The following is a 23,003-nucleotide window of genomic DNA, read 5'->3' as shown; positions in this document are numbered from 1 at the left end:
ATATGCTATGTATATTGTATTATTAATCATTTTCATAGAATTCATTTAGCGCTGGATAAGTCAGCTGTGGCTAAATCCATGGTACTGATAAGACAGTAATAGGCCTACTGACAGGATCTAGATGGATTGATAGATCGATAGATATATAGATAGATAGATATATATTCTTACAAGTATTATTGTTATTCCCAATAGGTTTCTACATCTATTTGGAAGCAAGTGACGCCCAACCTGGAGATAGGGCACGACTTGCATCTAGAACTCTCACTTCTGTGACGTCATCAGGTTGTTTCTTGAGATTCTATTACCATATGTTTGGAGAAGATATTGACCAGCTGAACGTGTACACAAGGCAAGTCATCAACGGCCCTTTGACACGTATCTGGAACAGAGAAGGAGAGATTGGGGACTATTACTTGAGAGCTGACATTGAGATTGATTCTCCTCAGTACCCCGTCCAGGTTCGTAATATCCCTTCTAGAAAGAACAAAGTGCTATAGTGTATCCACAGTGCGTTCACATCTTGTCCATAGTGTGTCTTTTTGTGTTTTCACAGTGCATGTGCAGTGTTTTTCAATATATTTACAGTATGTGCACAGTGTGTTCACAGTGCGATTGCAGTGTGGTCGGGGTGTATTCACAATGTGTTTTAGTATTTTCACGTGTGTTATCAATGTGCTCGTAGTGTGTTCACAGTGTCTAGTGTATTTGCATTGTGTTTTAGTATTTTCGCAATGTGTTAACAGTGTATTCGGAGTGTGTGCGTTTGCAACGTGTTCACAGTGTGTTAAAAGTGTTTTCGCAGTGTCAACAGTGTATTCACAGTGTATTTACAGTATATTCACTATGTATTCAGTGTGTCTGCAGTGCATTCATTGCGATTTGCAGTGTATTCACAGTGTGTTTGCAGTGTGGTAACAGCATATTCAGTGTATTCTCAGTGTGTTAACAGTGTATTCACATTGTTTAAACAGGGTATTTGCAGTGTGTAGACAGTGTTTTCGCAGTCTGTTCACAGTGCGATAACTGTGTATTATTCACAGTGTGTAACCTTGCACTCACAGTGTGTTAATAACATGTTAACAGTGTTTTAACAGTGTGTTAACATTGTTTACACACCGAGAATACAATAACACACTATTAACTTAACAGTGTGTTTGCAATGTGTTAACAGTGTATTCGCAGTGTATTCAGTGTGGTAACAGTGTATTAACAGTATTCTAACAGTGTATTCACAGTTTCTTTACCGTGTGTTCACAGTATAGTGGAATATGATCGTAAATGTGTCATATACGCAGTTCAACACTTCAAATGGTAGAATTTATGAGTGTGAAAATTATTTCAGCTTATTGTCTACAATGTAAACTTACTGTGCACTGTATGGCACTGTTTTCATTTTGTAGGTATTGGCATTATCATGTGAAAGATCATCTCACTTCTTTAATATTATTTTAAAGAATTTAGGAATATATCTAGAAGTTCCTAATAAAGCACAATAAATGTCTATACCTCAATGAGTAGTTAAAAACTTAAATTGTAAATTCCATCAAAAGTGTACTACGTTACACTATTTTTTTTTTTCGCATTATTTGCATATACATGTATTTATCCTCATGTTATCCTCTATCAAAATCCTTATCCGGGGATACGTAGTCCAAAATGTACCGACGATAGAAATATGATGAATGACGTAACAGTAGTAGTTCCACTGTGATTTATCATCGTTGTCACGGTGACAAACGGTTTTTATTGACTCCTTCATTAGAAGCAGTTTGGTGACCAAACAGCTTACTAAATGCCTATTTGTGATGATACCCACAGACCTGCTTCACTTTTCTGGTTTCACATACCTCTAGTGGTCTAATGTTTTCCGAGATATCATAATCTATCCTTTAAGCTCTAAAGTATGGTCTGTGGAATATTTTAAATATATTTTACCCTTGTACAGTACCAAATATATTATAATATTTTAATTTGTGTATATGCATCCGGTCCCTAAATTTAGAAATTTGATATAATGTATATAGAGTTGCCCTGATTTGTTATCTTCTTTCGTGCCTCCCCCCCCCCTTGTTATGTAATGTAGGCTTCTTTGTATGGACGTTTTTTTAAATGTATTATGTCTTTATTTTCTATACGTCACGGTACACTCGTCACAAGCACTGCTTACAGAGTTGCTACCTACATTATGTTGTTAATTTTTTGAAATTATATGAATGCTTCTATCTTTGGAAATAAATGTTGAATTGATTTTTTTTTATAGATCATCATAGAAGCTACACGAGGGGATGGTATATACGGTGACATTGCTATTGATGATACAAGCTTTACCCCTGGGTGCGTCTTTAGTGACACGCCCCTGGCAACCGTCTCCACCGTGGCCCCCACCCAACCCCCTACCCTGCCGTACTGCCCTCCCGATACCTTCCAATGTAACAATGGCACTTGCTTGGATGTCCAGCAGAGGTGCAATCTCAATAGCGATTGCCTGGAGGGTGAAGATGAGATGAATTGCGGTGAGTTGCTGACATCATTGGGATTTTTTTATGAGGGGGGGTGGTAGTGTACATTGTAAAATGCGTTCTATTGTGTATTGGAATTTTGTTAATGATACCATGTTTGAACGAATGTAGAAATGATAATTATGAACTTTCATTATTGATTTCATTGCTCAAGTGTGAAATAAAGGGGTATTCTCGTTGAAAGATAATACAACTTCATGAAAAGAAGTAAAACAATACACTATATAGCAAATGAAAAGTATGGAAGTTTTTCGGTTTAAAAGTTAATACATTATCATGTACCATCAGTATGCAACATAATGGGGGTAAAAATTTAGAAAGGCATAAATATACACAAATTGCTTTTCTCGCCCCCCCCCATCTCTCCCTCTTTCTATTCAGTCATTACATACTTATCGAATGGAATTGATATCACATCGTTACAAGAGAATATTTGTAAATATACTTACCTTTTTTGCTTACATATTGAAATGGAAGTAACCACCCGTCAAAAAATATTATTTAGCTGCATATTCATTTTATATTTCATAGGTGATTGCGATTTTGAGCTTGATACATGTGGATACACCAGCATCCCGAATGGAGAATACCTGTGGACACGAATCCAAGCGAGTGACTCTATTACTGGGCGTGGTCCATCCGTAGACCATACCAAGAATAGTGGAGACGGTTATTACATGTTTGTTGATAGTACTTACGGATTATTTGGAATGACTGCACTTCTGATCAGCCCTGTTGTCCTTGGAGAAGCTGGCTCCAGGTATTCAAATATTGTTTCTATTTATTCAACGGTACTTTTTTAAGTCGCTAGGTTCGGTTTATTATGTTGTTTTAACAACTACTTTATTCTCACAATTAAATCAAACTAACCCTGTTGCAAATAACACAATTTCCGACAGTGTGGATTGCAGGGTCTTGACGAAGTGGAACCCAATGTGAAATCGCCATCACATTGTTAGAATAGAGCGTTTTAATACTTTGAATCTCATCATAAACAGGTCCAACATGGGAATGCTAAAACTTTCAACAGTATAACCTTATCTTCACCCTAATGAATTTGAGCATTCCAAGAGTATCTTTCACACAGTTCAATTTATAGATCCGATGTTGAGATGTTCCCAGTTTGAAATTATCTCCATACTGATAGATTTTAACATTGCTATGTGAACGAACTATTATATATATTGGTGGTGATTTTTTTACCTGATTGCTAAGAAAGCATGAATGCTTGTAAGCAAGCAACCAGAGGACCAACGGCTTAATGTCCTCTCCGAAGGACCTGGTACTGAGGATTAATGCCTTACAAAAGGGCACTAGCGCACCAAGTGGGAATCGAACCCGGGTCATCAGAATACGAATCCCCCGCTCTACCGACTGAGCTATCGCGCCTCCACTATAAACACTCACAGAGTCAAGATATGTAGAATGTGAAATTATCTTCGCACTGTTACACTGGACAATCTCCTGCCGGAAATAGAACAGTGTCACACAGTATGATCACAGTGTGTTCACATAGTGGACTATGTGAAAATATTCACTGTTTCAAGCTCATATTCAACGGTGTGAAGATATTTCCACACTGTGAACACAGTGTCCAACTGTGAACACATTGTTGGACACTGTGTTCTTTTCAGTAAGATTTCTGTGAGCATATTCGTTATGTCATCATTCACACTGTTAAAGTGCTCAAATTCAGCAGTGTGAAGATATTTCCACACTGTGAACACACTGTGGGACACTGTGTACTTTTCAGTAGGATATAATTCACCGTGTGAGCATAATCGTATACTGCATGATACTGGGGTACTGTGCTTAATTGCCATCATTGATATTTCCCTCCTTGCTTACATTACAGGTGTGAGTTGGAATTCTATTATCACATGCTTGGTGGTCAGGTTGGGTCTCTAAGCGTCATCGTATATGACAATGGTTATCCTGATGCATCATGGGTAATTGCAGGTGATCAAGGGTCAAGCTGGAACCGTGGGTCATTAATGGTTGGACCACACGATGCAGGGCAGTATTATGTAAGTAACGGTCAAATGAAGTCATCTATATCGTAATCAACTCTTTGCTTGCAGAATTAATTTTGGGGATAATAATGATTGTTTCCATGTTATTTTCTTTGAATCAAGATATCCATATTGCAATGTTGATATTGATGAAATGTTATTCAAGAACTATTGCCATTTATTAGCTTCTCTAATATGAAGGTAAAGAAGAAAACTAATTAATACGACTGTTGAATTTAATTGTACGAATGTGCAAACTTGCTTCAGCGTGTAAAGGGTTTTGTGCTTGTAATTAAACGGGTCAAATAAAACAAAAATAAATTGATTATTGAGCAGAAGTACATAAATAACAAGTTGAAAAGACAGGAAGAAAAAAACGAGGGGAATGGAGGGGAAGGAGCAGATGAAAAAAAAATTATAATCATAATTATTTATAAGAGATCGTACTTACTGATAACAGTATTACTAATAGTGAAGGTAATTAGTGAAATACATATGGTGTTGCAAAAGTAACAGATAATACAATTATCATATGAATCAAAATTACAGTGATATCCACCTCATATTAACAAAACTGATTACCAAAGTTTTAATTTGATTTCTTTCTTTTATAATATTTTGTCTTCTACGTGGATTAAAATTTATTTTTTTAAAATATGAATACCTTATATTTACATTTGTTTATTTTGTTTATCCCTTCTTTACTGAAATATTTGTTTATGATTTATATAGGCTCGCTTTGAGGCCTCACCAGGAGTTGGTTTTGATGAAACAACTGAACCAACAGACATTGCCCTTGATGATATCAGGTTTATCAATTGCGGTAAATCAGCAGGTAAATAAAGCAATGTAATGGAATTATTCATCTACCCAAGTCATAATAAAAGACTATTATTGCGTCAGATAATAATACATTGCACATGATAAAATGAAATATGAACTACATTCTCATCTTTTGGCTGCCCATGCAGTATTTTAGCACAGACTTGGAACATGCCTACGCGAAGCTAAACCACACTTTTTGTTATATTAAACTTGCACAATTTTTGATTTAGTAAATCTATCTTCAAACATTCCCTTTTTCTTATTAAATGAAACAAGAAACATTTTTTAGCATTGTGGGAAGAACATGGAAAATTTCCGTTATTCAAAGGGGCTTCAAAGCTAAATTGAAGCTTATTCGTAGCTGTATAGAAGGGAAAATGATGAAATCATGAACTTTCTTCTCTTTCCATACTCAAGACCTCGATTGTAACTTTGGAGAGGCAGAAGGAACGCTGTGCGGCTGGAGCCAGAATGTAGATACCGATACAGTTGACTGGACCTTGTTTAAAGGAAGGACCCCAACGGGCTACACTGGGCCACAGTTTGATCATACCAATGGTCTAGGTAAATATTACTGGGGCCGAATAAGGCCACCGCACACCTTACGACTGTTCGCGATCCGATTTTGGAACAAATCGCATTTTGCTCATTTTCTGAAAATGTAAATGGAACATATCATTTTATTTCAGGTTAAAATTAATTGAAAGAATACTAATATTACCATGTTGAAAGATTGCAAGCCTTTATTTTGGAGTAAAGTCCAAATTAGTTTCAAATCATAGCCAATCGTACGACTGATATGACGTCATTACGACTCGATAATAAATTTGCTTTTATTCTAAGAAGGATGATAGCATAGTCACAGATTTGATCATATAGGTATTTGTACGATGATTTAGATCATTACACAGTAAGATATGCTAAGTCTCAATATTAGCATCAAATTCTACTACATTTTAATGTGAAATTGGGTTGTAGACCAATCGTAAGGTGTGCGGTCGCCTTTACACAAACCTAAGCAATTGATCGTACAGTTGTTTGGTATGATTGATTACATTTACCATTATGGAATCAAGCTAAAATATCAGAAAATGATGTATTACGCTTGTATTCGTCAAGTAGTTAAACTCATGGTACCGTAATAAATTTTATTATCCTTGTCTGTGCCATACAACCAAATCAATAAAAAGGGGTTAACTGACCAAATTTTGTGCAGAAGAGCAGGTGTCAAGTACCCTTGATACAAGTGACCCATGTGTAAAAAAATATCTTAAAGGCTAAATCAAGATAGCTTTAGCAAATATGTTTACTTTACGTACATGCCACGGGTTAATCTTCCTCCTGTTTTTCTTTGATTTTAGGCTATTATATCTATTTGGAGACATCTGGTTTAGCAAATGGTGACTTTGCTCGTTTAGAGTCTGGCATCCTTAGATCAACTGATGATCAACCGTACTGTCTTTCGTTCTGGTATCTTATGTATGGTTCTACTGTTGGAACATTCAAGGTTTTCAAGAGAGATACAGATACCGAGGATGAGGTTCTTGTGAGTATAAACGCCGATGGATACAACACATTATCCAGCAGTGTAGTCACAGTGTGTCCCATTATGTATCAAACAGTGATACCCACACTGTATTGCAGAGTGGTTCACAGTGTGTCCCACAGTCTGTTCACAGTGTGTCACAAGTTGTTGGCTACATTGTGTTGCACAGTGTTTCACAGTGTATTTCATTGTGTATCACACGGTGTTGGCCATAGAGTGTTGCAGAGTGGTTCACAGTGTGTCCAACACTATATTCAAAGTCGAGTCACAGTGTGGACGTCCATGGTATTTTACACGGTGTTGGCCGCATTGTGTTGCACAGTGTGTCAAATTGTGTATAGCACGGGGTTTGCCAAAGGGCCTACAAAAAGCATAAAGTATTTCACAGTATGTTCACAATGTATCCAGAGTGTGCCCCATGATGTCTTCCACAGTGTGTTCACATAATCACATCTTTGCATCATAGGTTGATATCCGTCATTGGAACACACAATTAACACTCTCACCATGGAAGTATCCATAATGTTAAATTATTAACATCCTGGAGCATGAATCACATCTCAAAGTCCAGTATGTAATTACAATGTGAACTGTCATACTGCAGAGATGTCCACAGTGTGAAATGATACACACACTGTTGACTTTTGACTGTGTATAAAATATTGTCGAATAGTCCATTATGTGAACACGATGTATGGCATTGTGTTCTTTTCACCAGAAAATGCACAGGAAAATACTAAACACATGACTTAAAACTAACTAGCAGTAATAATGCTGATGATGATAATAATGATAATAATGATAATAACAAATATAATAATAATAATAGTGATAATACATAACAATGGCGTATTTACCAAGGGTAGCCACTTCAGTATTGAGAACTGTTCTCCCAGCTTGCCTTGCTTTCATTAATAAACTATGATCAAAACACACTGGCGTAAATCCGTGTTGATGGGTGGGGGGGATGACTGAAATATTTTGGCATTTTTTTGCAATCATGTTTTTAGATATGCAAGGAATTGTCATTGATATGTCCACAGTGGCGTACCGTGGGTCACGGCATTGGGGGGGGGGGGGGGGAACCAGCAAAATTTTTGAATGACTGAGTGAGTGACCTAATAGAGACATTTTAAGGACAATGTCATTAAACGGATATGTATCTCACTCATCAAATAATGCGAGCGCGAAGCGCGAGCTGAATTTTTTTATATTCACACCTAATAAGGGACATTATAATCAAATTTGTGTAATCATGATAGGTACCTGTCTCGCTTAACAATGCGAGCGCGAAGCGCGAGCTGAAAACTTAGATAATTCAGACCTGAAGTGGGGCATTCTAAGTTTTCTTTGTAGGAATTAACCAGGACCATACGTATTTCATTAACCAAATGATGCGAGCGCGAAGCGCGAGCTAAAATTTTTGATATTCAGATCAGAAGAAGGGACATTTTAAGGACTAATTTTAGGAATTCATGAAGAGCAGACATATCTCACCAATCCATGAAAAATGCGAACGTAATCACGGACAGGAAATGTTTCATATATACGAAGACCTTAACATTGGGCAATCACTTTTGAGTCATGAAAAAGAAGCATATGTCACTACATAAAACAATGATAACTCAAGTGCTAGGAAATACATTTGGTTTATATTGACTTGAAAACGGGATGTTTTGGTACAACAGGATTATATATCTCGTTAAACAGACAATGCGAGCACCAGGAACAATTGAGACGTAGGCCCTGGGCAAATTATGTTTCATAAAGTTATGATAAAAATGTTTCTTATGTAATGTAACTTAACATAATTATAATATAATATAACATTATAATGAATAATATTTTCTTCTTTCCCACTTTGTTTCTCTTCCTTTCTCCCTCTTTTCTCCTTTTCCCCCTTTCCCCGTTTTTTTTTTTTTGTCAGCCGATGGGGGGGGGGGGATGTGCCCCCCATGTCCCCCGTAGTTACGCCACTGTATGTCCATATGGCAAATACCCCTCCAATATTATTATCTTTTTTACCCCATGATGGTTTAATGGTTTATTAGAGATTACATTAAAAAAAATTTGACATTCCATCTTAATCCCTTCCCAAAGACCCCAACATTGATGAATTGGAAGTATTTCGTTTGGAAATTTTATTTGCATTTTATGATTCAATAATATTATTTTATTTGTTAAGCGGTATTTTTGGAAGAATTTTCACCAATAAAACAATTATCTCTTGTGATTTTTTTTTCATTTCTTTCGTAAAAAGTGGGGGGGATGTTTGTACAGGCCACCCCCCCCCCTCCTAGAAAAGTGGGGGGGATATATCCCCCCATCCCCCCCCCGGGATTTACGCCAGTGTCAAAACATATAGCCTAAGGTCCGATATATTGTAATTGTGTATTTGGAGCTCATGTACCATAGTTTCTCTGTTTGGATAATAGTTTCTAAAGTGAGTTGTGCATATTTCAAGAGTTTCAGGGTAAGTCTTGAAAGTATGCAAATGTATTCATATAATTCTTAGTTGAATTTCAATACAGTGCATATCATACAGGATCCCTCTTTGCAAATAGTATTGGCATCCATTCCAAATACACCTTTTTTATAAGGAATAGAGTGTAGAAAATACTTAAAATCTTGCCTTTTCAAAGAAAAATATATCACTTTCACTTTAAACTTTTCAATCAAATACTTTTGGTTAGTATTTCTCTTTTTATATTCTCATTGTTATGTAAAATTTCCTGTTAGGGTGCTTTGTAATCAATTTCAATTTCATCTCCTATTTCACGGAAATACCAACCCCTTCCTTTCATAAATGAATAAATGAATGAATGAATACTCATATAGTATAATAATATCTTGTTTTTCTTGATAGATGTGGTATAAGCGTGGCAATCAGGCTAGTGTATGGTTACCAGCCCAGATGAACATCATAACATCTTCAAATTATGAGATTATTCTTGAAGCCACACGGTCTTCTCAATTTTACGGCGATATTGCTGTTGATGATACCGCCCTCTCCGCCGGCGCATGTCCAGGATCACGTGAGCAAACCGTCATCTTCAATGCATTAATTTTGCTATATCATTGCATAATTGCATACAATATAAGTGTTACGTCAGCTAGATTTAGATTGGAAAAGGTTTCATGGGACGTTTTAGTTAGTAAATGCTTCAGATATCTTTAGAGAACCAAGCTTGTGACACTGTTTTGATTTAAATGTTATTCTATTACCAGTTTAGATTTCAATCGTAATTAAATTCTACCTTGGATTCCTGTTAAACAAAATGAAATTAGAAAAAAGAGCGAAAATAGACTAAATCCAGTACGATTTCAGCTAATGATAATTTTATTGTTCTATGTCCTCATTATAAAAGGAAAACATAATTTGAAATGTAACTTTTCGGAAAATTGAAATTTTTGACCATTTTATGTATTGGAGTCATGGAAGAGTAGTCCTTAATTGCCTAACATCACTATGACATCACATATGCTGCCAATTTAAAGTCTTCATGGGGGAAGTGATTACCAATTTTTACAACTTCAAAATTCATAACTTTTGTATTGTTTGTCCGATATTGTTGTCATCTTCTATGATTTTTCTTTTTCCTCTAAAACAAGTTTTTGCTTGAGTTGAAATTCCTTTAAGGTTTTGTTTCTACAGGTAAATGTTTCGCTTCAAAGGCTTATCCTATTTGATTTATGTTTGTAGTTGATTGTGATTTTGAGGTTGACTTCTGTGACTGGAAGAACGTTGATGGAGATGATTTTGATTGGATGCGGGGAACACCGATCTCATCGCAGGGAAAGGGTCCTCAAGTTGATCACACATTAAACACAAACGCAGGTAATTGACAAAATAAAAATGTTGTTTAATGTTTTTTTTTAATGTTTACTACATGTATATGATTCTTACAGTAGTTGTTTAAAATGATTAAACAAGTGTTTGAACTCTTAAACAACAAATTCACTGCATTTAATTTTTGAAATCACAGTGAAATTATACATGATTGTTTAAGCTGTAAAGCAACTTAGATAAGGCCTATGTAATAAATATACAATTCTAAAAAGCGTTTACTGTGGATGAATATAAGAGCGACTCAAATCCATGATACTTCATTTCAAGTAAATCAAGAAAAACTAACTGATTTTTTTATGTCGGATTGGGACTTTGATCTGTTTTTCCATCGATTTCGGGCACTTTTAACCTGAATTGCGGGACATAAATTACACATAAGAACACAACAACATAAGATCATTATGCTAGCGATGTCCCTCTGGCCAAGCGATAGGCTTGGTTCGATCTTATATTCGTAATATTGAATGCTTAAGCTTCATTCACAAGGGTCTATTTTCTATTGGTCTACATCTCAAGGGTAACACCACATGGGTTGGGCGAAACCAGTTTGGTCAACTATTTTTTTTCTTAATTTCATTAGTTTGATTTTCAACAAAATATAAAATCAAGTAAATACAAACGTAACAAGTCAATGACATAAACAATATACCAAGGTCATAAAATCAACTTAAAATAGACATGTTATACACTGCAAAAACTCCGGTGTTGATTTAACACCAGCCCGGAATCTATGTCCACACCAGAGAATTATTGAAACAACACCAATTTGGAATCAAACCGATGCTGTTTTAATACTAATTGGTTTTGTATAAACAGCTATCTGGTGTTAGACCAAATCGAACTGGTGTTGTTTAACACTTCTCTGGTGTGGACATATATAGATTCCTGGCTGGTGTTAAATCAACACCAGAGTTTTTGCAGTGTCCAAAGTATTATGTGGTTTATAATTTGCGAAAATGAAGGATCCCACAGAAAATAAAGCTTGTATATTGTGGGCTCCTCAAAGTAAGATAGATTGGAACAAAATTTTAATATACACATCGTATAAACTATCATTTTTTTCTGAGGAACTGTTTGCTACACTACACTTTATAGCAACTTTCCTCATTCTATTATTTTACCAGGTCATTACGTGTATGTGGACACCAATGCGAATAGTCTGGGTGACACTGCTATCTTATCAAGTCATGATTACATCCACACCGGTCCACGATGCGTATCATTCTATTACCATATGAGTGGGTCTGGTCCAGGAACTCTGTCGGTCTATAAGCAGGATGACGGGGAGCTGTTTGTTAGTCCTAGCTGGACTAAGTTTGGGGACCAAGGGGATAGATGGGTCCATGCACGGGTAGAGATTGTGCCAACACCTGATAAGAGCTATAAGGTAACTTCATGTAAAGCAGGAGTGGCTTTAGGGTGTTTTCATAGGGAAGGTTGGTGACAAGGCCTAAATATTGCATCATAGTTCTATTATAGAGCTGTCGTTATTTCAATGTAGATTACACCCAAAAAAATATTTTTAATTCATTAAAGAGTTTGAATACATAACATATGAAATATATACATGACTAAGCATCTCGTCTTAATCTTCTTCTTTGTAAGTTTTTCTTCCTCTTCTAATATTTTACTTTAAAGTGCTTTGTAAATCATAAAGAGTTGGCATCACTTCCCTTTCTGTAGCATCTCCCCTGGACTTCACTATTTCGATGCCAAGAGGGTTTTTTTGTCAAAATTCTATCAAATCTTGTTCATTGTCTGATTTCAATATATGTACTTATAAACTTGTGTTTTACTTAAATTTCATACGTGACCAGCCACCCTAAAACCAACGATAAGTCTCCAAAATTGATTATGAGATATTTAATGAGTTTGAAAAAGGGGTAATAAGCTGTCATATGATATATTTTATTTTTTAATTCATTCATTATTTATTTATTTTTTTTTTATTTATATACTATTTATTTATTTCTGATATATATAACTTTTCAAAACTAACCGACACAATTTAATACTTGACGATATGAAATATGAATATATGAATGAATAAAAATAAATGAAACATATGCAAGAAACATTGCTGGAGCTTTAAGAATTTTTTTAAGTGTAAAATAGTGTTTAAAGTTTGGGTTCACTCAAGCAAGATATATGCATGCTGTGCAGTATCAGTGAAACTTCCAAGCAGTTTGATAGCAAAACAAAAACATGTGTAAAAGAAACTATTGTATCTTGTTCTTATATACTCAACTTTAAAGCATTACGTGAAATTTTGATAGCATGAAGAAAAAGAATCACCCAGATATTAAAGCTGATTTTTCTTTTTGGAGGCCAAATTACTATTTAGTCTATTTACAGAGAACCCTCCCTTTTATTCCCTATTGTCGGTTTGGGGTGGTCACATATGTACACTTGACGATTCTGTATGTGATTCGCAAATGAAAATAGTTCTCAAAATGAACATACTGTGAACATTCACACTGTGGAATTATCTTCATACTGTTCAATTTGATATTTTTACAGTGTGAATTACCTCATTTCGCCAAAACTTTGAATACACTGATCATCACGCTGTAGAGATAAAAACAGTATGGAACACATCGCGTGATATTGCACCAGGGGTAAAAGTGTGTCACTCTTGGCCTTGATAAAAAATAAAGCTGTTTTCAAATATTTATTTCCTAAAGATCTACATCGAGGCTACATCATCAGGTCCTTCCTCCGACAGCGATCTCGCAATCGATGATATCAACATTGACGACCACATTTGCCTTCCCGAAGGCTCATGTACATTCGAGTATGATATGTGTGGCTTCGTCAATGACTATGTGAATGATGACGGACTTGACTGGTTTAGAGCTAGCCGTACAGGATCAGGCGACACTGGACCTACTGTTGACCATACACTACAGACAGGATACGGTGAGCTCACAGTGATGTTGGTATATAAATAAAACACACAGGGGAAAAAACTGTTTAAAGATTTATACAACACTTTGCAATATGAACCTTTCAGTAGTTGTTTAACAGTTGAAGCAATCATGCTTAATATATCTGTTTCAGATTTTAAACAACTGTGTGAAAAAATCAAACAGCGTTTCGACTGTGCATCAGCAAGTGCTTTAGTAATAATTGAGTAGAATGATATTGACCCAAGCCCATGTTAGTCCATTTCGAGTAAAAATTGAGCATTTTTGAAATGCCGAATGATGATTTTTATCAATTTTCTATTCATCTTTTGCACTTTTAGATGGAAATCCATGATATCAAATACACACATGATGAACTCATGTTTATAGGCAGCAATGACAATCACCAAACTCAAATTTGTCCAAGAAATTGTCTTGGACAATTTTCATTTTCATGTACTCAATTATGAGCAAGAGCTATCTCGTTGAACAGTTTTACACTTCCGCTGTATACCTGTATGGGTAGTTTGGAAGGCAATAGAAGTGTTGATATTATGCAAACTAATAACTGAGAAAAATTACTTGTATATTTTGCTCGATTAGATAGCGATATGATTCCTTTTTATTTGGTTATCTACACTCATCTGAAAATCATGACCGAAAAGTCGGACCGGTCAGACATTTGTCACACCAAACACCCTCTTACTGTTTCTCTTCGAAGGAAAGAGAGGAAATATGGAAAAGACATCGCCAAGAAATCTGACTTGCAAACCAAAGGATTTTGTTTCACAGAAATTTGCATTTTAACTTTGCTTGGTCTGGAGTCGCTTTTCATTATTGTCGCTGCGACATAAGAGCTAAAAGCGAAACGGTTTTATTTTTAATTCAATGACGACGATCTCTTTACATTGTAAACGTTGTGCAAGCGAAAGGGTTACCGAAATGCAAGATATCAGACGGTTTCGAAAAAAAATTCCTACCTAATAAACTTGGCTAAACAAACAAAGTTGAAATCTGTCTTTTTCATTTTGAAAATAACATGAATATCATGGACATTACTATAATAATGTCACAAGCTTGCTGATTTTCATGATTGACTCACGATGCTCCTATAAAATTATTAATGCCTTCCCAGGTATACCATACAGTCCGGGGAAAATGCATGCCATATGTGAAGATTTGTGGATATCATGAGCAACTTTCTTAACGAAGGATAATAAGGCATGAATTGTATTGTAAAGCCAACTGAAACCGGAAGTAAAAAAAAAATATCACTCAGAAAGTTTAGTGTTTGGCTAAACATGATTTTTCCATAATTCTACATGGTAGTAGGTTGATAATCTTTAATGTTTTACCTATCTCTTTTCTTATAAATGGGAATGACTTTTGCAATCAGGAACTTGTCCATTAACAAAGACAAATTGAAAAAGTGAGCAAGGAGATTAACAAAATGTGGCATTACAGTTTTAAGTATAACGTCATTAATATCATCATAACCAGAACTTCTTTTAGCTTCAACTCGTTATTTTTTTTTATTCATTTAGGTCACTTTGTGTTCATCGAGGCTTCATTCATTGCCCCTGGAACCAGAGGTTGGCTGCTCAGTGAATACTTTCAACCAACCGCAGGTATGATATATAATCAAGGCAAATTTTAATTAGATTTTTGACTCCTTAAATTGGAAATAATGAAAGAATTCCGACTGAAATACAGGTCGCAAAATCACATTTATGTTCTATATTTTGACCAGGCAGCAAGGGTTTCAATGTGTAATATCCACTGCTATGACATAAGCAAATAGTAATCTTCATTTTGAATCATTGCCAATTTACTGGTTGATACAGGTCGATGCATGGAATTCTGGTACCACATGTATGGCAACACAACTGGTGACTTGAATGTGTATTATACCACTGCTACAACCTCTCCTAAATTGCTGTTCAGTCAAAGTGGCAATAAGGGTAATGTTTGGCTGCAGGCAAAGGTAGATGTCGACTCAACAGAGAAATTCTGGGTAAGTAGGCTATGGCGTCCCCTGAACGCGCCGTGGTCTAGTGGTTAAGACTCTTGTCTGTCAATCTAAAGGACGTGGGTTCGATTCCCAGCCATACCATGTTTCCTTCTGCAAGAAATGTACCCACATTGTGCTGCGCTCAACCCATATGAGGTGAATGGGTACCCGACAGGAAGAAATTCCTCGAAATCCCCGAGTGTCTTGTGGCAGCGCAGCTAAAGCCTTTGTAATAATAATAACGTCATTATTTGCACTGCGCAGTTGAGTGTACATGTACGCACTTTCATGCTGCTCAATATGAATTTAAGATTATAATTTCGTCGTTATTTAGCATATCTGTTCTCAATTTTTAAGTGTATTTCATTTCGACTTATTAATGATTTTAATTGAAAGTAACAAGATGACAACAGAAGTAAAGATCCAATACAAATGACAATACAGCAGTACCCATAATGATTGCGTATGTTTAGTGGAAAAAATACAATTTAAATGTCTTTTTAAAAGTAAAGCTGAATAATCCGGGATCCACTAAACACATGAGGCCATGCGATTAGAAACTGCCGTAATAAGCACGTTATAAATCGTTTGTGTAAACTTTTACATTAATGTAACCAATTGTACCATCTAATTAGTTGTTTAACTACCCGAGTTTATGACAAAGTTTTGTTTTATTATTATCGTTACTACCATACCAATTTGATTTTGTTAGCAGGTAATAGTTAGGAAAGCGATTTGAAGTGCGATTAGAAAATCATTTTTTTTTAAATAATTAAAACGTCTTTTAAAAGTTTCATATTAATATCATCATTATCAACTACCCATTTTTCTTTATGGTCCAGGTCACCTTTGAAGCCGTGGTTGGGTCCGACTATCTCAGTGACATAGCTCTTGATGATATGTTCTTCCATCCTTCTATATGTGCTATCACTATTGGCCCACCGCTACTTCCACCCACATATCGTAAGTCAGTTTAGGTCGAGAAACAGGTGTTTTGATACTTACATTGCATGCTTGGGGCAGAATGGTTTGTGGTACTTGGAGAAGAGAATTTATTGCAAGGGAAATTGGGGTATAGTGTTCTCAAATGGAGGTTTTTCGTCATGGCCTGCCTCCTTTCCATCCCAGTATTCCTTACTAAACGAACAGAGCGCCACACAATGGCCCATTTACCAAGTTCCCTCTTAACCTAAACCATGGTATAAATTTGCGTAAATTGAGGGGCAACCAAAAATGACTACTTCTTACTCACATTACATATACAGTTTTATTGTCTTGTTTAATTAAGTGTATTATTATTTATAATGTTTATAAAAAAAATTGTATTTCTAAGGGATGCAGGTATATCATCATTTCTATTTCTTAGCTGTATGAGCTACATTTTTAAAGAATGAAACATTTCTTACACTTTTGAATCACTAGGCAAGTAACTGTTGTTCTCAGTGTGGTTAAAGAGTTTCTTGTTGGTATCATAGTAGGCATATTTTTATTTCATTTATATATTTTATATTATCTAATTTCCAGGAACACAATGACACTCATAACAATGTAAAATTTCAGTTCTTTGAAAATAATCATCATATAATATTTAAAAGTACACACAAAAAGGAAAAGAACATCACCTGATGCTTTTTTTAAATCGTATGCTATTCAGCTTTTCAAAGTATGAATATTTTCAATGCAAATGAAAATAAACAATGTTTATCTATAATTATGTATTTACAACAAACATAATTATGTAGTTATTCACAGAAGACTGCCCATGATTTTGAATTAGTTACGATGATGATGATGTCTTTCTTTCTAGCACCCGATTCTCATGACTGCGACTTTGAATCTGATTTGTGCACCTGGAATCAGGATGTTGATAATGATTTTGACTGGATCAGGGCTTCAGGAGTGACAGACAGTGCAGGAACAGGACCTTCTTCAGATCATACTATAGGAGACCAAACAGGTGAGAATGACTAGCGTACCTACGGGGGGGGGGGGGGGGGCAGAGGGGGCAGTCTGCCCCCCCCCTGACGAGCCACAACCCATGCAAAGGACGTATCCCTGCCCCCCTGACGAGCTTGAAAGACCTTGTTTGCCCCTCCTGACGAGCTTGAAGACCTTTATTGCCCCCCCTGACGAGCTTGAAGACTTTTTTTTTTTTTTTTGCTTGTCAATTTTTTTGGCGGACGGTTTTGCCCCCCCCCCCCCTGTGAAAAATCCTAGGTACGCCACTGGTGAGAAGGACAGGGGCCCGTTTTATAAAGATGTTCGTAAGTTACGAATGACTTTACGCACGACTGGTGACCCTTTCTTGTGCTATATGATGTATCCCTATATAGCTGACTCATGTATAAGAACATGTTCCAGTCGTTCGTAAAGTTGCGCGTAACGTTACGAACAGCCTTATGAAACACCACCCAGGAGGTTTCGCATTAATAAGTTAAACTTTTGAAGAGGATAAAATGAAATAATGATAATATGATGAGGATAACTGTTATTTACCAGGGTAGCCAAACTTCAACATTTAGGTCACTTTCAAGCATGCCTAGTATGGCATGATATGTTATTACGCACCCCCATTCACAAAGTCTAGCACTCAATGGAAATGCTGATGGGCTGGGTTTTTTCTAGTGTTAGGTATGATTCGACAGGGGATCGAACCCACGACCTTCCGTTTGTTGCAGGAGGTCTTTCAGGCTAAAAAACATACCAAAAACAAAAATATCAAAATTTGGTAAGTGAACATTTTATCTCCCCCCTTATCTAAGGTACGATATTGCTTGCCTCTGTGGTCATTTAGCCAGTAACGCATCTAAGAAAACAGTACCTGGGACTACGTTGTATTTGACTCCTTTCCACGTGGATTCTTTTAAATATTGTTCTGTTTGTTTTGTTGTTTGTGTGATAGCATGTACCTTCTGAATTGTTTTTCATGTTTTCTTTTCCTTTGTACTTGGGTTTTTTTCTCTTAATTGTCTACGTTTGTGGTATCTGAATATGGCACCTGCCTTGTTGCCCCCCCCCCCCCACACTGCCCCCCTCCCTCCCAACCGCTCTTAAACTCTACTGTTTCTCACATTACCATGATTCAATCTATGTTTACAAATCTTCTCAGGTTATTACATTTACATCGAAACCTCCAATGGAAGTCCCGGTGATGTTGCCCGGCTTAACTCTCAGTTCTTGAAAAACATCGACGATACCGGATACTGCATGGAATTCTGGTTCCAAATGTACGGCCAGCACCTGGGCGCCCTCATCGTCTATGAGAAGATAGGTGACACAGAGATCCCTGTATGGACAGAAACGAATCCAAGAGGACCACAATGGAACCAGGTCCATCTTCACTTTACAGATTCAGGATCGTACACGGTAAGTGGATCTATTTATTTATGCATTTATTCTTGAATATTTATACAGAGTGACCTGATCAGCATAAAAAACATACACTATACGCAAAAACATAGTAAAACAAAACATTATGAAATACAGAAAAAAGCAACAAATACAAAGTAAAAATACAAGAATATGTTACGAGATGGCAAGATACATGATATAAACATGCAAAATATTAACATTAAAAGCTGGTCTACCTCAGGGCTCTGTGATTATATTAAAAATTTAAAAAAGATGAAAGATCGTTTTAAACTTGGTCTTATTTATTATTATTATCCATTTCCCAAGTATGCCATTATCTGATTCATTTATCTTGTTTTATTACTAATATATAAATATAAAAGATAAAATGAAACTTTTATTCAACCGTTATGAATATAAGATGCGACCAGCCACCCCAAGGCTATTACTGAATTTCTTCTACTATCAATCAAATACTTGAGTGAGTTACTGTTGCGACAGGCTATATATTAATATAAAACTAAGGATGTAGGTTTTTTTTTTCAAGTTAAAAGAAACCCTCACATTTAATTCTGAGCGACATATTGTCGGTTATGTGGTAGCAGGTCACATATGTGCGGATGAATGAATAAGACCAAGTTAAATTTAAAAATAGAATTTTGATATCAGTGTATACATTGCGCATAATATGAATTAAGAAACAAATTTAAAACTAGGATTGAAAAATGTGCATTGGAAAAGGCAAAAGGCTTGATATATCGGATGCACTGCTTTATGCCCCTGACTTTTATTACTTTGTGACTTCCTGTTTTAAAGCAACATACATGTACATAGAATAATATTGTTAGTAAATATTAGCCGTCCCATGATAGAAAGAAGAAACTTGTTTTCTTATTTACTCTACGTGATCCTTAAGGAATTGGAAAAGCATAACCCAAAATTTCTTATAATATAAACATTTCAAAATGAAGTACATGTAAATATGTATATTTCGACAATTACACCTTTTAAAGGACAAGTCCACCCCAACAAAAACTTGATTTGAATAAAAAGAGAAAAATTCAATAAGCATAACACTGAAAAATTCATCAAAATCGGATGTAAAATAAGAAAGTTATGACATTTTAAAGTTTCGCTTCATTTCACAAAACAGTTATATGCACATCTCAGTCAGTATGCAAATGAGGGAACTGATGACATCACTCACTCACTATTTCTTTTGTATTTTATTGTATGAAATATGAAATATTTTGATTTTCTCGTCATTGTCATGTGAAATGAAGTTTCATTTCTCCTTGAACACGTGGAATTCCATTATTTTTAACATTGTGTGCTTCAGGCAAGGAGGTCCTAATCGTCAAATTCGTAAAAATTGAAATATTGTATAATTCAAACAATAAAAAACAAAAGAAATAGTGAGAGAGTGACACCATCGACTCTCTCATTTGGATGTAACTGGCTTGTTCACATAACTATTTTGTTAAAAATAAGCAAAATTTGAAATGTCATAACTTGCTTATTTTACATCCGATTTTGATGAAATTTTCAGCGATGTGCTTGTCTGATTTTTCTCTATTGATTCAAATCGAAATTTTTTGAGGTGGACTTGACCTTTAAAAACAGAGAAACTCATTCCATGGAGTTGCTTATTTTGTTTGAGTACGTCAAATATGCCCTCTCATTCTTATTTCCTGTCAAGTCTGATAATCCTTGTGAAAAATAAACAAATCTTGCCAGACACCATCTTTAATATCATATATTGTAAAGTAACGTACGTTTTTAATCGAATGTGATTTTCATGTTATAATTTCAGGTTATCTTTGAAGGCCAAAAGGGTTCGGATGCCTTGGGTGACATTGCCTTGGATGATATATCATTTCATCCGGGTACCTGTCCGACACCAAGTAAGAAAGAAATTGGCAATATGTTACAATTATAATAATAATGATTTTAATAATAATAATAATGATAAAAATAATATGAATAATGATTTAAATAATGACAATAATGATAAATATCATAATAATAGTAATAATACAAATAACGTTGATAGTAATAATAATGATACAAAAAGAAGTAGTAATAGTAGATTTGTATTGAGATTTTAGATTTTATATTGAGAGTGGATGTATCTTACAAATACAACCCCCCCCCCCCCCCCCGATTTTTTTTTTTTGGGAAAATAGTGATCTTGACTTATGTAATATCTATTCCTTCCTGAAATAATATTGGTAAATTATGTGCATGCAATATTCATATACTATTTTGCATGCATTACCACACGTTCAATATGGGTGTGATTCGTACTCATATGATGAAACGATTCACCTACTTACTAGTCAAAGATAAGATTTGAAAAATGGTCAAACACTTCCTAAATAATGCATAGTTTTCTTACTATCTAATTGAAAATTGTAGATTATTGGGAGAATAGAATGACATCATTAATGCATCATTAAATTTTCTAATCCCCGACTCACACTCCATTTCATATTATTTTCTTTATCCAAAGGTATGTGTGATTTTGAGAACGGAGCATGTTACCTGAGTCAAACCGAGCCAGATCAATTTGATTGGCAGGTCATTCAAGCCAATTCAGAAGCAACAGCACCTACCACAGACAATACCTACAGAACTGAGTATGGTAAGCCAAATAAAAATTATTGATCCTGAAAATAATACAAATAATAATCATACAAAATTGATGGCAACAGGGCCCCTATCTTTTTTATGACCCAAAAGGATAATATAATCATTTTTAATGGCTGTAAATCTTAATGATAATTTATTCCCAGTCTATGTCTTAATTTTATGAGTTATCTATCTATTTCAGAATATACATGTACATCATCCTCCGTTAAAAGTACTGACTACTAGATGATAATGATATAACCAAAGCAAGCACTCTTTCCGTTAGTTTACCACTCATGAGGCAAATAAAAATAACCATGAGTAACTTGACGACTGGTGGTAGTAAAGAGCTCAATGGCAATATGATTTATTTTTACATTGTATTTTTTCCATCTAATTTTAAACCTGTGTTCTTCTCTCTGATAACATATATTATGTGACCAGCCAACCGAAAACCAACAAGAAGTCGCATGGGAAGGTACTCTGCAAATAGCCAGAATAATTAATATCTGGTCTACACAGATCTAAAACCTAGATTACTAGCTAATCTGAAAGAGTAATTCTTTTTCTTCATACCGTTAAATCCTAATGTTTTAAAGTTGAATAAAGAACAAGATACATGTACATTAGTTTATTTGACAAAGTTTGTTGCATTGAGATTGCGCAGTGTGCACATCTTATGCTTGACTGAACCCAAAACTTCAAACCTTGTTTATTCCCTATTTTTTAGGCTCTCGCTGAAATTCGTCTGCACTCGATGCAATTCTTAAGTTACTTATTGTTGATCAGTTTTGAAATGTTATACATAATTTTAAAGCAACAAAAAGGGGACATTTCAAGCTCGATAAAAATTCTCGAAATTATTTTGGGTGACTTATTGTTTGTTTTGGGGGTGGCTTATCACATATATGCATATAAAATGTTCATAAGATTTAATTTTACATGTAATACATGTCACACACATCATGGATAAATGCACACAGTGGACAAACAGCGAAGTCTGAAATGTTTCATGTAACTTTATAAAGACCATGCTAATATGTAAAAATTATATTTGTATAAGGAGTATAAGTATTAAAATTTATCAGGAAATTCCCTTCTTTTGCCGGTAGGTCATGTATTCTATGCAGACATGACTGACTTGTCATCAAATGACGATCTAGCTATTGTGGAAACTGGTCCCCTACCTCCAACATCTACTTTGGGCAACTGTTTCCAGTTCTGGTATTCAATGTTCAACTCCCAAATTTGCCAACTTCAGGTTTGATTTGATTTGATTTGATTTGATTTGATTTTACATATTTCACAAGTACAAACAAAATTATGAAACAATATCAGAAAACTTATGA

At 35.3% G+C, this 23,003-nt stretch overlaps 1 protein-coding gene across 1 annotated transcript in view; it reads left to right on the top strand.

The window, feature by feature from the left end:
- The window catches only part of LOC129263574 (MAM and LDL-receptor class A domain-containing protein 1-like), a 66,558-nt gene that overhangs the window by 1,108 nt on the left and 42,447 nt on the right, over positions 1 to 23,003 (top strand). The window contains exons 2-20 of the mRNA XM_064100622.1: positions 196 to 461; positions 2,264 to 2,516; positions 3,054 to 3,282; positions 4,378 to 4,549; positions 5,267 to 5,369; positions 5,777 to 5,923; positions 6,721 to 6,905; positions 9,772 to 9,940; positions 10,609 to 10,743; positions 11,880 to 12,142; positions 13,440 to 13,674; positions 15,206 to 15,289; positions 15,506 to 15,675; positions 16,515 to 16,635; positions 17,480 to 17,629; positions 18,782 to 19,038; positions 20,837 to 20,927; positions 21,536 to 21,667; positions 22,767 to 22,915. Coding sequence (XP_063956692.1) covers positions 196 to 461; positions 2,264 to 2,516; positions 3,054 to 3,282; positions 4,378 to 4,549; positions 5,267 to 5,369; positions 5,777 to 5,923; positions 6,721 to 6,905; positions 9,772 to 9,940; positions 10,609 to 10,743; positions 11,880 to 12,142; positions 13,440 to 13,674; positions 15,206 to 15,289; positions 15,506 to 15,675; positions 16,515 to 16,635; positions 17,480 to 17,629; positions 18,782 to 19,038; positions 20,837 to 20,927; positions 21,536 to 21,667; positions 22,767 to 22,915 — 3,311 coding nt within the window. The remainder of the gene's footprint in view (positions 1 to 195; positions 462 to 2,263; positions 2,517 to 3,053; positions 3,283 to 4,377; positions 4,550 to 5,266; positions 5,370 to 5,776; positions 5,924 to 6,720; positions 6,906 to 9,771; positions 9,941 to 10,608; positions 10,744 to 11,879; positions 12,143 to 13,439; positions 13,675 to 15,205; positions 15,290 to 15,505; positions 15,676 to 16,514; positions 16,636 to 17,479; positions 17,630 to 18,781; positions 19,039 to 20,836; positions 20,928 to 21,535; positions 21,668 to 22,766; positions 22,916 to 23,003) is intronic.

Source organism: Lytechinus pictus, chromosome 6 (assembly GCF_037042905.1).
Source record: "Lytechinus pictus isolate F3 Inbred chromosome 6, Lp3.0, whole genome shotgun sequence".
Lineage (NCBI taxonomy): Eukaryota > Metazoa > Echinodermata > Echinoidea > Temnopleuroida > Toxopneustidae > Lytechinus > Lytechinus pictus.
This window is presented reverse-complemented; position numbering and strand designations above follow the sequence as displayed.